General features: G+C 39.1%; 1 protein-coding gene across 7 annotated transcripts in view; it reads left to right on the forward strand.

The window, feature by feature from the left end:
• Nucleotides 1-13,745, forward strand: part of MTMR10 (myotubularin related protein 10) — a 41,364-nt gene extending 27,619 nt beyond the window's left edge. For 5 of the 7 annotated variants that reach the window (XM_054837411.1, XM_054837415.1, XM_054837413.1 and 2 more), the window contains 11 exons: nt 392-482; nt 2,897-3,071; nt 3,499-3,586; nt 3,757-3,845; nt 4,839-4,969; nt 5,092-5,161; nt 5,353-5,423; nt 6,292-6,461; nt 7,797-7,967; nt 9,265-9,447; nt 9,961-13,745. In XM_054837411.1, the coding sequence (XP_054693386.1) occupies nt 392-482; nt 2,897-3,071; nt 3,499-3,586; nt 3,757-3,845; nt 4,839-4,969; nt 5,092-5,161; nt 5,353-5,423; nt 6,292-6,461; nt 7,797-7,967; nt 9,265-9,447; nt 9,961-10,560 (1,839 nt within the window). In that variant the 3' untranslated portion in view covers nt 10,561-13,745. Of the gene's footprint in view, nt 1-389; nt 483-2,896; nt 3,072-3,498; nt 3,587-3,756; nt 3,846-4,838; nt 4,970-5,091; nt 5,162-5,352; nt 5,424-6,291; nt 6,462-7,796; nt 7,968-9,264; nt 9,448-9,960 lie in introns of all 7 variants that reach the window. The other 2 variants (XM_054837417.1, XM_054837414.1) reach the window with 2 other exon arrangements.
• The last annotated feature ends 880 nt before the right edge of the window (nt 13,746-14,625 follow it).

Consider the following 14,625-nt stretch of genomic DNA (forward strand, 5'->3'; position numbering starts at 1 on the left):
GTCCTCTTTTCTTTTTCTGTTCTGCTCTTTACTTCCATACGCACGTGGGCAGGCACAGCACAGTAGCTCCAAGTTCTTGTTTGTCTCTGTATCTTGGTTGATACAGAGAATCATGTTTAGGGATGCCTCTTGCAGTCTGACCTTTCCTGCAAAAACTTAATCCACCCTTATCAGTTAATCACTCTTGATAGATGGTCATGAACTCACCTACTATGATTACAGTAATGGTCTCTTGGAAAACATGAATATGTTTAACTATATAATTCACTCCTCAATATATGGAAGGAAAACAGAATAGTGATTTTTAACTTCTGCTCTGCATATTTCACGCTGTCATAATTAAGGGCAATATATTTTATGTCTATAAATAACAGTAATCTTTCTTTCCTAGGTGTGCCTTGCGATAGCTCATTATTCTCAGCCAACGGATCTTCAGCTTCTCTTTGCATTTGAGTATGTTGGCGAAATATATCATAATCCAGGTAAGTATGAAAGTATTTTGATTTTTTTTTTTTTTCCTATTTCATAATATGTAATTTTAGTAAGACTTCTGTGCAGAAGCAGTGGCAAAAAGCATTTGAGGCTTTCTCCAGGGGTAATAAAATTGGCTTGTCCTGCACCCAACCTCTTACTTTTGGTTATAAGTCATTCATTGTGATAGACATTAATGATCAAAATCGAAAGAAATGTCTCTCCTGTCTGAAACAAAACAAAACTGCCTGTGTCAGCACTTATGTCAGCATGAATAGTCATACTTCTCAATTCACACTTCAATCCTCCTATTGTATGTCTATATTGGTACTCTAGGTACCTAGCTAATCTCCCATCAGGCAGGCTTGTTCACCTGCCCTTCTTTTGGGAATAAGTTTCTCTTCTGGTGGTATTGCAGGAGGATTTGTGCAACTTGGGACTCCATACCTTCTTTCCTAGAGGCTTACTAGGCAGTTCTTACCACTCAAAACCTCCACCACCCCTGCTGAGTTGGAGCACACCCTCTCTGCTCAAGGCCAATCTCCAACTGAACCTTGTCAGTTAGGTAAGCCTGAAAAAGATGCCTTCGGAACTTGATTTCTAGTGTAATGCTGTGCGGTCACTGCTTAGTGTTCCCCAGCCAATACACAGCTGAAAACCATCAGTTCTGGCGTAACAAGCCTCCAAATAGAGAAAGTGATGATGAACTACATTGATGTAGTTCTGTGGTACTGAAACATTTACTCAGCAGCTGGCATTAGAAACCACTGATCCGCCTGTTACAAAATTTGAGTGTTGTGGAATTATGAGCTCAGGCCTTCAAATTTGCACAAAAATGCACGTTTTTCATGCAAGTGCCTACATGACTGTCCTGTGCATGCACGAGTGTGCATGTGATATGTTGCACACATAATTACACATATCATTTCTTACCTGTTAAAACTTGGGCATTTATTAAGGTCCTTTAGCATTATAAAGTACTAGGGAGGAAGCCAATTCGCAGATAAAATTACAATAAAATGTTAAAGGGGAGTGTGAACAAAGTGTTAGTCTGTCACAAAGTTGCCTTTAGTCTGTCCTTAAAATACCATTTGCTGTATGGAAAAATACCCAGTGGAACAATTACATAAGGTGGGTAAAAAATGTTGTTCCTCTGGAGCAGCAGACCAGAATGGGAAAAGAGAGTTGTTCTGCTGTGCTGCACTTGCTGGAGAAAAGAGTTTGAAATACTTTTGGTTTGGTTGGGTTTTTTTTGTTGTTGTGAACCCTGGTGTTTGTAGCATAGATCTCCGGCTTCACTCTTACAATTCCAGTGCTGTGTTTTATGACTGTCTATCTCTGCTAGTCCCAGTAAAGTAAAAGTTGAAATACTGTCTTTGTGCTTCTTGAGGAACACAAAGAGCCTGCATTGCTCTGGTGTATATGCACATCATTTTTTCCCAGGCTATATTTGACAATTATATATCCTGCCACTGAACAGTAAAATTATAACAGTTTCGGTAGTTACTTTATTTCTCTGTATACTATCTTTGAACAACTACTTCATTCTGATGTTAGTCCAGTTTTCTTCTGAAAAACATAAGTAGTCCAAGTACTAGTGCAAGAATGAAGTTGATAAGATACAGAACGTAAAAACTACACAACCACTGAGATGACAGTAGAGCCGTAACGCCGTACTCTGCTTCGTTTGCGCAGGCACTTACATCTACACAGACTCTTGCTAAAGCTAGGAACTTTCATGGGGGAGGTAATACAGTTTCTCAGTCTCAGTTTATTTCACTTTCATCTAAACATTTACTTCCAAGTCTCAAGAAACAAAATGTAGTCTCCTTTGACACAGCTGACTGCCTCCTTGGCACCTAAAGAATGACCTGCAAAGGAGAGCCTTCTGTATTAGTAACAGACCATATCATCTTCTTGGTCCCTAGCCATAAAATGGTAGGCCATCTTTTTGTGTGGATATAAATATATATATAAAGATATATAGATATTTTAACCTGGCCTTCAATTTATTTTATTTGCTGTTAATACAGCAGTCATTTAAAGCTGTTGAAATGATACAATTTTTATTTTGCTTTCTTCATAAGATACCTAATTACAGGGTAGCATATCAAGGGTACATGTTGAAGACAGAAATCCTGTGACTGAAGATAATATCTGTTCCTGAGTGTTAGTATGTCTTGCTTTCTATCAAGCAGCATAACATCCCAATTTTGTGTTGGTTCTGTGTTGAAATTGCAGGAAAAAATACATTTAGATCTTCATGTATCACCAAGATGTCATTAAATCACTGATCTGTTGTGATACAAAAATAGGTAATGTTAGTCCTGATGCTAGTGGCTCATCCTTGTAATTAGGAAGGTGAAGAGTTTGATTTTTTATTCTCTTTTTTTAAAATGTGAATTGATGAATTTTCTTTTCCTAGCAAAGAAGGTGAATGGAATAGACCCAGGAGGTGGTGGTGGTGGCATCGGCAGTGCCAGTGGTCAGCAGACACCTCTGTTTGAAACTTACTCTGATTGGGATAGAGAAATCAAAAGGACAGGTGCATCAGAGTGGAGAGTTTGTTCAGTCAATGAAGGTTATATGATATCTACTTGGTAAGTTTCTCTTATCACGCAAGTAGAAGAAAACAAGGCAATTATACTGTCTTTTCCTGTCTCCTCCACCAAAGCCTCCATCTTACCTAACTGCGCTCTTCACCTCTTAAACGTGCCACTCTCTGGAGACACCCTCAGCTGAAAGATCCTGCAAGTGTTGTCGTGAAAGGAAACATCATATTTTGCCATCTGTTGCTTTCATGCTTTTGTACTCCCTCTGAAACATGCATGTTTCTAAACAAACACATCTGAGCTGTACTGAGGATACATAAGATCATGCAGACATACAGGACAACCAGTTAGCACTGCGGTATTAGGGGCTGGTGCATTATAGTTTAACAGAGTTGGTAAGACAGCATTGCAACAAGAGAAAAGCTGGTAAAATACGTAGGGAAAAGTAACCTTTTGTATCACATTTTTTCCCAAGCCTTCCAGAATATTTTGTGGTTCCATCTTCCTTAGCAGATCAAGACCTTAAGCTGTACTCCTACTCTTTCATTGGGAGACGAATGCCAGTAAGTGTAGTCTTTATTCTGTTACTGTTCTTCATCATTGTACAATATTAATCTTAAAGATATGTATGCCAGTTAACATTGCTTTGTGTGCGGCATTAAGAAAAAAATTTCTGGGGAATAACACTAACGTGCGTTATTTTTTATTCCTTTTGTGGTTTTTGCCATATTAGTTATGGTCCTGGAACCACCCTAACGGGAGTGCCCTTGTGAGAATGGCCAACATTAAAGATGTATTGCAACAAAGAAGAATTGATCAAAGGTAAATGATTAGTTATGTTATTCTTTAATCGGACGTGTAGGATAACACAAGTGGTTACTATGTGTAACATACAGCAGCGATTGGTAATTGAGAGGATACTCACTTTGCAGCGTTGTAGCGCAACAGCTTTTGAGCATGTTCTTGGAAGATAGTTCTGGCACAATTGCTATTCAAGGTCCCCTTCAGTTTCAAATACTGTGTAATTTTTCAAATGTTAAGGGATGGTTATTTTTTAGGCGACTAGTTCACAGAATTTATGGATAAAAGGATCAAACTTAATCTTTTCTACTGATGTCACTGTAATACAACTTGTGTCGGTGGAGATTTTCTTACTTGCTTCAGCAAGACACAGTACAAATTATTTATTTGTGGCATTGGAAAATACAGTTCTGTTCATTTAGTGCCACAATGCACACGGTATTTCTGTGGAGTATTTGTCATTCACTGTCCTTGATGAAAGATGAAGGCATTTAGAGTCTTGCATAAGTAGTTTACCAGCTTGGTATTTTTTGTTCTTTAGTTTAATTTGTAGGGTGACTTTTTATAGTAGTACAAAGTCTTGCATTGTGTGTCTTAGGCTGGAGCTCTGAGTTTTATTTGAAACGCTGTCAGATTTCCTGACTTTATAAACTTTATCTGTGTTCTGTTTACTTAGCATAGATAAGTCTTACTAAAAATTGTGGAAAATTACAAATTGAATAGATCTATTTAATGGTAGGTCAGCCTCAGCTTTTCATTTCCCAAACATGTTGTTTTAATGATCCAGCATTTCCATTCCTTTGTTTTGTAACTAGCAGATACCAAAAATATTTGAGCCAACAGCTTTGTGGCAGGAGCAATATATCTCCTGAATATAAACTAGAAAACTTTTTTTTCAATAAGGTGCATGTTTTATGTGGTTTTAGTTGTTTGCAGTTAAAGACTGGCATGTTTCTTGACAGACCGTTTCTCTCCTCTCCAATAATCAAACAGCTGATTCTTTTCCTTACTTAGGATTTGTAATGCAATAACTCGAAGCCATCCCTTGAGAAGTGACGTTTACAAGTCTGATCTGGACAAGTGTCTCCCCAACATCCAGGAAATCCAGGCTGCACATATCAAACTCAAACAGCTGTGTGTTAATGGTACGCTGGACTGGCCTTCTTTCATGGGGGTTATTTTCTTGAAATACAAGTTCTAATAGATCTGGCTAACAGGAACAGCTATTTGAAGTTGTTCTGCAATGTAATTACTTTCCTTGTTGCAGAGCCTTTTGAAGAAACTGAAGAGAAGTGGCTGTCCTCACTGGAAAATACTCACTGGTTAGAGTATATTAGGTTTGTACCATGAATAAAATGATGGTTAATGAGATCTGAAAAACTTTCACCAGTGTATCTAAGCAGTGCATCAGTTGAAAGATTCTCTTTTAATATATGAGTTAGGTAAATACAGATAGCCCAAATTTTTTTTTCTTCTAGAGTGTGAACCTGTTATATTAACTGTTGTGTCACTTTCTTTTCCTGTCTAGATCGTTTCTTAAGCATTCTGCTGAGCTTGTATATATGATGGAGTGTAAGCATGTTTCTGTAGTTCTGCAAGGTAATACAACCATATAGCCGGCTGTAATTCTTAGCATTAGTGTGATAATGTAGATAAACACATTTAGATAAAATCAACTGTAATCTTTATACATAAACCCCATTGCTTCTAAATATTTTAGGCATTTGAGGAACTAGCAAGGAAAGTAATTTTCTTATGTATCTGAACTTTAGTGCGTAGCATCAAAGAGATATTTCACTTTGAGTCTTTGTGGGTTTTATTCTGATAATGATATGATAGAATCAAAACTTCAGGGTGAACTTTTGTCCTGTGTTCATTGGGCTAACACTTGTATAAGCAATATCAGTTTTATTCAGAGGTCCTGAATACAAAAGTATTTCACTGACAGTGGCTACTGTTGTGTAAGTGCAAACAGATATTCCAGAAAAAAAAAAACCAAACTGAAGAACTTGCTCATATGGAGATCAGAAATTTTGTAATTTCTGTAATTTTTACAAGACCTGTTCAGCTGGTATATCCACTGTCCCCATATAATGGCTTTCCAAAACTGCTTCAGGGTGGAAAATATGTTGAAAAATCCAACAACGTGAACTCCCTCCTTCTCAGCACATCTTGGCTTAAATACCAGGCCTTTGGGTGGGTATTTTGTTCTTGATGAACGCATTCTTGTGCTGGATACTGCAGGAACCTCTTCTACATTATAAGTCTCAGTTTAAAAAAAAAAAAAAAAAAAGTGTTTTTTTCTTCTCATTTTTTGAAAGTATGAGAACAATTACAGCAGCAAAAAGCATGTTTTAAAAGAATTTCAAACCACTAGACCTAGTTGCCACTTTTTGCTCTTTGAGATCTAATTCTGTATATGTGCGTATATACCTTACATATGTCATACATTCTGTGTTATTCACAGAGGAAGAGGGACGGGACCTGAGCTGTCTTGCTGCTTCTCTCATTCAAGTCATGCTGGATCCCTATTTCCGAACAATTGTTGGATTTCAAAGCTTAATACAGAAGGAATGGGTCATGGCAGGATACCAGTTTTTAGATAGGTGTAACCACTTGAAGAGATCTGACAAAGAGGTAAAACCAAATTGGTTTTGTACGTGATAACAGTATCTGGTTCATATCAGCCTGAATGTTTCTTCACACAGAAATCTAAAAGTAAATTTATTTATTTTTAATACTTTTAAATCCCATGAAACTAATATCAGAGAAAATGAGTCTTTGTCCAGGATAGAGACATATTTTCTTTATCCTCTGTAGAATCAGTGAAACACCAGGTGCCATCACATGTTGCTGGGTTTTTATGTTGCCTCAGTGTCACACATGAAAAGGTCCCACTGTTACAAATGCTAGCACAGCCCTCATTTTAAACTGAAATAAAAGGGGTTAGGAGTGGGTTTGGAGAGGCTTGTTTGTTTTACCAAGGGTATCTGTTTTCATCACTGTTTTTTTAATGCAAAGTCATATCAACATGCAGTGCTTTTCCAAGTGTTGAGCTGATAGAGAAGCACTGCGGCTTTATGAACGAACAGACAGCTGCCAAACACCTTAATAGAGGGCAGCACAGTGCTTGATTTTCAGAATTTCCAGCTAATCTTATTTGGCCTCTTCATTGCAAAGGAGAGACTTGTAATCGCAATTGGAAAACTAGAGGATCCTAGGTTAGCAGCCTTTTTCAGGGACAATGCCCAAGAGTAATAGAGAAGTAGTATCTCCAAGAGTGGAGCCAAGAGATAAACTGAGGACAGAGAGCACTAAGCAGATAAAATGCATGAAGGGGTAAAGAATCTGAAATACCAAGGGGGAAATAATGAGAAAGCAGGTATTTTGACCCTAGGAAAGGATATACAGAAGAGTGAAACTGGGAAGAGGAAAATATTTCTAGAGCTTTACGTAAATAACAGTTTATACTTTTGCCGTTCATGGGCCACTGTAGAAAGAGCTGGAAAGTATGGTGAGAAGTAAACTGGCTGAATCATAAGCCCTCCAGTCATTTCAAACAAGAAGGAAATACATACATGGTGAAAATAAGGCCAAGTAGTAAGGAAGGGTCAGAGAAGCACTCATTTGGAAATTGAGGGACATACAAGATGGCAGAAAACATTTCTGGAGCTACATGAGTATGAAGAAAGCCCAGGAAAGAATTGACTGGCTTCTTACAGAGAAGGGAAAGCTGCAGAAAGGTAACGCTGAGAAAGCCAGTTGAGGTAGTTGCTTGTGAAAGTGGAATACAGAGTACTGCAGTTGCATAAAATCATAAAAAATACAATACTCCAAATAGTTTACCCTGTTGAGGAATGTACCACAGGTACAGCTAAATGCCTTAATGGAGCACTAACTGCAAAGAAATTGGTACAACTTGGGAAAAGCTTAAGGCTTAGTTAAATCTAATAATTCTGTTTCTTTTCCCAGTCTCCTTTGTTCTTGATGTTTCTTGACTGTGTTTGGCAGCTGCTAGAACAATACCCAGCAGCCTTCGAGTTTTCTGAGATGTACTTGACCATATTGTACGACAGTGCACGTATCTCCTTGTTTGGCACTTTCCTTTTCAATTGTCCTCATCAGCGAGTAAAGGAAAGCACTGTGAGTATGAAGTGTTACACCTACTTTTCAAATAAGAGTCCTCTGCATGCCTTTCTGGAAATAACATCATCTCAACTAAATGGCATTCCTTTGTATTTTTCAAAATGTCACACTCTGTTCGGGGCAAAATATTCAGCTCCTCAGATGACCATGATCAGAATGTCCTCTCAGGTGATCTTTGCATAGACAGGAAATAACTAGTCAAGAAGAAAGTCTATTGAATTTCTTATTTTTTTCTATAAAAGCATTGTTACTCTACGTTGTTGTTATTTGTACTCCTCTACGAAACACATTTCTATCTGGAACTGGTAAAGTAGAATGACAGGCAATAAACTGAATTTCACACTTCAGGCAAACTTTGAAACCTCTTGACGTAATTGTTTAAATAGTTGAAAAAAATGGAAAAGACTGTGTAAAGTTCAAATAGTAATGCACAATGAAGGTATTTAGAAAACTGAGCACTTAAATTTGTTTTTGAAAACTGGAGCTTATTGGAACTGTGTGTAGCAAACATTTGATGGCTCACTGATGGGGTTCAGCCCCAGCCGGCAGCTGAGCACCACACCACTCGCTCACCCCTCCCCGGGTGGGATGGGGAGGAGAATGGGAAAACAAAGGCAAAGCCTCGTGGTTTGGGGTAAGGACAGGTTACTGGGACGGGGAGGGAGAGGGGAACAATCAACAACAGTACTGATAACAGATACTCACAATGGGTGATAACAGAAAGGAATTTACCGATCCGACAACTAACTGACCTGAAGCTCAGCCTGTCCTAGAGCCACACTGAACCCCACCCCTCCCCAACTAGCCCCCTTTTGTGGTCAGCATGACATCACATGGTATGGAATAGCTCCCTGGCCAGCCTGGCTCACCTGTCCGGGCTCCTTGTGAAAATTAACTAGCCAGAACCAGGACACTGATAAAAGTAAAGCTTACTTATTTTGTTAAATATTTTCCCTTCACAGTTGCAGAGAGCGACCTTACGAAGAAGTGGACCATTGAGGGACCATTAGTGTATTCTCAAAAAAAAAACCCAGTTTGAGGGGTTTAAGAGTAAACAAACAAATAATTCAATATCATTGAAGAGTCATGTTTGCTTAGTCCTGCCTCTGCATTGCACCAAAGAAACCCAGGGTACAGCTGTTTTCTCCAGCAGCAGACTCTCTTGCTGCTCCGTTGCTTTGATCTGTAGCCACCTCTAAACCATATCCCTGCTGTTCTTTGCCCAATAGTTATGCACTGATTTGTAATTAAAATTTGTGAGTAAGCCTATTTTCTGAATGTTAACTTCTTGCAGGAATTTGCCATAAGCAAAAACATTCAGCTGGGTGATGAGAAAGGCCTCAGATTTCCTTGTGTTTGGGACTGGTCTCTTCAGTTTACAAGCAGGGATCGCCTGCTCTTTCACAACCCTTTGTATATTGGCAAGAGTGCACCATGTGTACAAAACGGAGCAGTGAAAACTTTTAAACGCGCAAAGGTAACTATAGTGATGTCTGTCTGTGAATGGACTGTTTCTGTGCTTAGCCATAAGGCGTTACTGCTTAAACATCTACAGTTCTATAGTGGTGTACACCCTCCGTTTAGCAATAGCAGCCTTAATTCTCTTAGCTTCCCAGCCTGAAGAAATGATTTTCTGTAGATGTAAATTGTTGAGTCTTGCATTCCAGGACATTGTCTGATACGGCTGAGCTCACCTATGGAAAAGTGATGCCATGCCACTTTTTTCCCCCAGGGTTGTCAGTTTTTTCAGTGAATATGGATTAATTCAATCATTCCTTGTTTTAGAAAGTCTAGAAAACATATGTATTTCTTTTTAAAGGCCACAGATGGCCCCACTGTTTGCCCTGTGAGCCCTGCGTTAGTGATTCACAAGCTCAGAACTGTGTAAAGGTCACACCATTTCTCTGGATGGTGCATCCTAGCAGCTCAGGGAAATCTGCTGTTCAAATGAGCATAAACCTGGAAAATTACCAGTATTTCTTTTCTGCAGAAAAACTACAGCTCCACGTTACGAGGTGTCCCCCCGGCATTAAAAAATGGAATCATCAGTGAGCAAGAGTTCCTTCCAAGAAGAAACTCTCTGATACTAAAACTGAAACCGGATTTCTTACAGCAAGCAGAGAGTCAGAGTAACAGTATGGAACAGTACTTCAGAGACTGGTTTGCAAAGCCTGTCGATTTGCACGGCGTAATTCTACCCCGTATCTCTGGAACGCAAATAAAACTGTGGAAACTGTGCTACTTCCGCTGGGTTCCTGAGGCCCAGATTAACCATGGTGGCTTCATCACTGCTTTCCATAAAGTTTCTTTGCTGGCAGATGAAGTAGACACGTTAAACCGGAACCTTCGGCAGTACAAAAGCAACTCGTCTTTGCAAGGCAACTGCTCCGAACTGGATCAAAGCAGGATGTACTTCAGAGCAAATAGTTTAAATGACACCTCTGGGGCCCCAGACTTTCTCTCCTCCTCATTCCCATTTTCTCCTGTAGGGAACCTATGCAGACGGAGCATTCTGGGAACACCTTTAAGCAAATTTTTAAGTGGTGCCAAAATCTGGCTGTCCACTGAGACCCTTGCAAATGAAGACTAAGATGGTGTGATGGTTTAGAGGTTTGGGGAGAATACAGCCTATCAGTTAACACTGCTAAATGCGGCATTGAACGCTGTAACAATTTTTACATACAAACATTATGTAAGTTTTGCACAAATACTTAAAAGCAAAGCGAGTCATGCTTCAAATCGCACAATTTTGTCTTTCAGTAGTTCTCATCTGCTAGGGCTTCTGGTCCCTAATTCCTTCTGTAGTTTTGTGGTTTGGCTCATTTGTATGCGATGGAGCATTTCATTAGCTAATGAAAAGCTTGGTGTGGTTATTAATGAGGGTTCTGCTTAAAATAGCTTTTTTCCCAGATAGTGGCTGAAGTGAGTCTTGTGTCAAAACAGCTTGGTGAATCAGAGTAGTTAGGTGCAGTGGACACAGACTGACAGCTGAAATCTGGGAACAGACTTTTTTATCAGATTGCCTCTTCAGGAAGAATACTTATATGCATACATGCATACATACAAACGTTCTGTGACTTGATCACCCTATGTATGTGTTAATGCGGTGTGTATCTGGGGCAGGAGGGAGGTCCCCTTTTCTTTCTCTCCTCAAAATGTATTCATTAACAGTTAGTCAGATTTGTGCTCTTTGTCATAAGCTTGACTTTAGACTATAGGAATCAACTTCAGGACAATGCACTGTTAACCTTAAACATTTACTGTAGATATGGTATTGTAGTAGCTTTAGAAGTGCCTTTAATTGGGAGGAACCAGTAGCAAGGTTACTCTAATGCAGCTGACCCCCCCAACTTTTTACAATAGCTTGTTAGGTAAGTGCTTGTTCCATCCCCTGCCTCTACCTCCCCATTTCTGGAAATAACAGAAGGCCAGCTCAAGACACAGCAGGTTTCTCCTCTTTAAGGTTAAGCTTATTTGTAAGCCTCACGAGAGCCTCACTTTTGTAGATCAGCACCTCAAATAGCATTATACGCCTGCATGGCGTGTATTTTAGAGCACGTGCATCTGGAGTGGCCTTACGGGTGCAAGCTTTGTGCTAGGAAAGGCCAGCACTTACAGGACCCTATTTTCCCCAGGCTAAAAATTGCCTAACGTACAAAGCTGTTGGGGGCACTGTGTTTGGGTTGGTGGGGAGAAGCAGGCAGTTTCATTGTAAAGGTGAGCTAATGCAAGGGGGGGCAGACTTCCCTTTTTAACTAACCAAACCCCAACAACCTGGTTTTATGCAAAGAAGCTGCGTGTGTGTGCACATGCAGACATGCACATGCATGTTAGGACATAATGCCAGATTGGTTCTGGCCAACTGGTTGTGAGGAAAAAAACATGTATTCACCTCAATTGCCTAATTATGCTGCAAGATGGTCTGAGCATGTTAAATGGTCCACAAACCAGTTGTGTTTATTTACAAGCTTGCTGGAGCAGTCATCTACCTTGTTCAATTCATTATTCAAATGTTTGTATTAGTTTGCTTTTGAGATTTTTTTTTTTTCATTAGCTTACAGCTTTCCCTGGCCTGATACTTGACATAAAAGACCTCAACCTGTGTGCTTAGTGTCTTTTGGTACCAATTTTTTTTGTTTAAAATTAGTTAAAACTAGGGTGTCTTTTTTTTTTTTCCTTAAAAGTATAACTTTTTTTGGTTTAAAGGTACCAAAAAATGTGTAAATAAATTATTCCACACAGGCAGCTGGTGGAATAAAAAAAATTTAATGTTTAGGCTAGTACCCTTTGGGGGAAAAATGGGTACTATATTTAAACAGGATTGTCTTTTATAAGGAGATTTCAGACATTTTTACATTTCAGTTCTAAGATGTGTACAGATGCTGCAGATGGTCTTTGTATTTTATATATATAGCATGGGAGGAGGGGGTTACAAATAATATGCCTTTATAATAAACAAAACCTGTCTAACTATCTACTTGCCAAACAGAGTGAAAAAGAAATGTTACCCAGTGCAAAAAGGGGAGTTAGGGAAGCAGAGGCTGAGGTGGTGATGAGCACAGGGGGGAGCGATGGGCCACCTCCTGTGGGGAGGAAGGGGAGCTATCCACCTTTCCCTAGAAATGCAGACCAGGTTCCGCTTCCTCACGTTCGCACGGGCCTCGTGTCTGAGTAATTGGAACAACTACTGTGTGTCTGTGTGTGCGCGCATGTGTGCCTCTGTGTGTTGTTTCTTCCTAAGTTAAACATCTTAATTTTTTTAATTTACTTTTGAAAGACAGGTACTAAATGATAATTTTAAAATATTCTCCACTCTGCACAGTTGCCTTATCAATAGTCAGTAGGGACTGCTCTGAACATCTTTAGTAACTTTTGAAAGCAATTTTGGGGTGTGAGTACATATCTTTAACTTCTATGTACAGAATACTGACATACAAGTGTATATATATGTGTGTGTGTGTATATATATATGTACTCATTTTCAAATTTTAATTTCTGTTCACCATTTAAAACAAGATACTGTTAATGCCATTTTGGTGTTGCAAGAGTAGAAAAACTACCAAGCAGCTTATCTTTTTTTTTGGCTGTTTCTAGAAAACGTGCACTATTTTGGCTGTTACTGGCTGTTATATCATGACTTTTGTAGTACACTGTAAACCATGCAAGGGGGAAATAACGAAACGCTGGTTGCGATAGTTACAAGTCTACCTCCAGTGTCATTAATGACTGTGAGGTAGGGCGTATTGCTTAGTGATCATGGTAGTAAAACTTTATTCACCATTTACTGACATCCATCAAAGAAATTTCTTTCATTCCAGAAACGCATTGAAAAGTATGTGTTTGTGTGTACATGTACACCCAGGCCTGCACGTGTGTTTAATGTGCACCTGCCTGCAATACCACTTTGATATTAACTGCCTTGTATTTTTAATGAAAATGTAGCAAGTGGGGCAAAGGTTTTGGCTTACTCTCAGAGGGAAAGACATTAAAACCAAAAAATTTCTAACATATATTTAAGCAAGGGGCAAAAATCTTAAATTTGCCTCTAACGTGAGAGACACAAATCTGTACCTCAAATTGCTCTAGGCAGTAGGTTTCTAATGCTGTTGCTGTGGTGGTTTAGAGTTCGCTATTTCAACTGAACTAAAACCTTTGTGCCTGTTAATGATTTTTTGAGTAAAGTAGCAGTGCCAGGAAGATTATAAAATCCTGATGCTGAGTTGTGAATGTGAAGTAAATTAGACTAAATAAAAGTTCATACCTTTCCACAGCGAACTTCAGGCAGTTTTCTTTCACTTCCTCTTAACAAAAAAAATGGGCGGGGGGAGTATGTGTTTGCTTTTCCCGAGAAAAGCAGGGATGCTGTGCTGTAGAAAGACGATTAATAAAAAAGATGTGCAAATGATCTTAATTTCTCGCTACATTCTATCACAATGTCTGCTGTTTGTATGGTAAGCAGAGTTTCTGATACCAAGAAAACTTACTTGGTATGACAATGAAGACTCCAGAGAATAGATGTTGGCTACGTGTTAAAATTGAGACCAACCCACAGGATTTTGGTGTCTTAAAAGAGAACTCATCCTTTTGGTTCCATTTCGATTGATTGACTTATTTCTGAATGAGAAAACACATCAATTTATGTGGGGCAAAACTGACTATAATGAATGACACACTGCAAATGAGTGCAGTGATCTTGGCACTGAACAACTCCTGTCTAGTACCCCTTTCTACAGACAATACAGATATTCACAACAGAAGGAGCTGTTAAATAAATTATCCTTTCATACATAGCAGCACATTAAACCAGCATTTAAAAAGCAAAGTTTTATGCCTTACATTATGCTGTCATTGACCAGCTGTAATTTTTTGTATTAAAGCAAAAAAGCTGATATCCATAATACAAAGTGGGGACAGTTAGAGAACCACGCTAGTCCTGACAATCCTGGAAAGGCGCTAAACTTGCGCCTTGCAAGGGAACTTGTGCAAAATAATGAACTCAGGTTACACAGGCAACATGGAAATGATCAGGACTTGATGCACAACGTTTTTTATTGTAGAGGATGTTCTCAGCTGGTACCAGTGTGATGGCAGCTGTTTCTCTTTACTGGGCAAAACTCCTAGATGACCTTTCACAGAGTAAGTTATGAATTGTGTA

Source organism: Grus americana, chromosome 10 (assembly GCF_028858705.1).
Source record: "Grus americana isolate bGruAme1 chromosome 10, bGruAme1.mat, whole genome shotgun sequence".
NCBI classification, from domain to species: Eukaryota; Metazoa; Chordata; class Aves; order Gruiformes; family Gruidae; genus Grus; species Grus americana.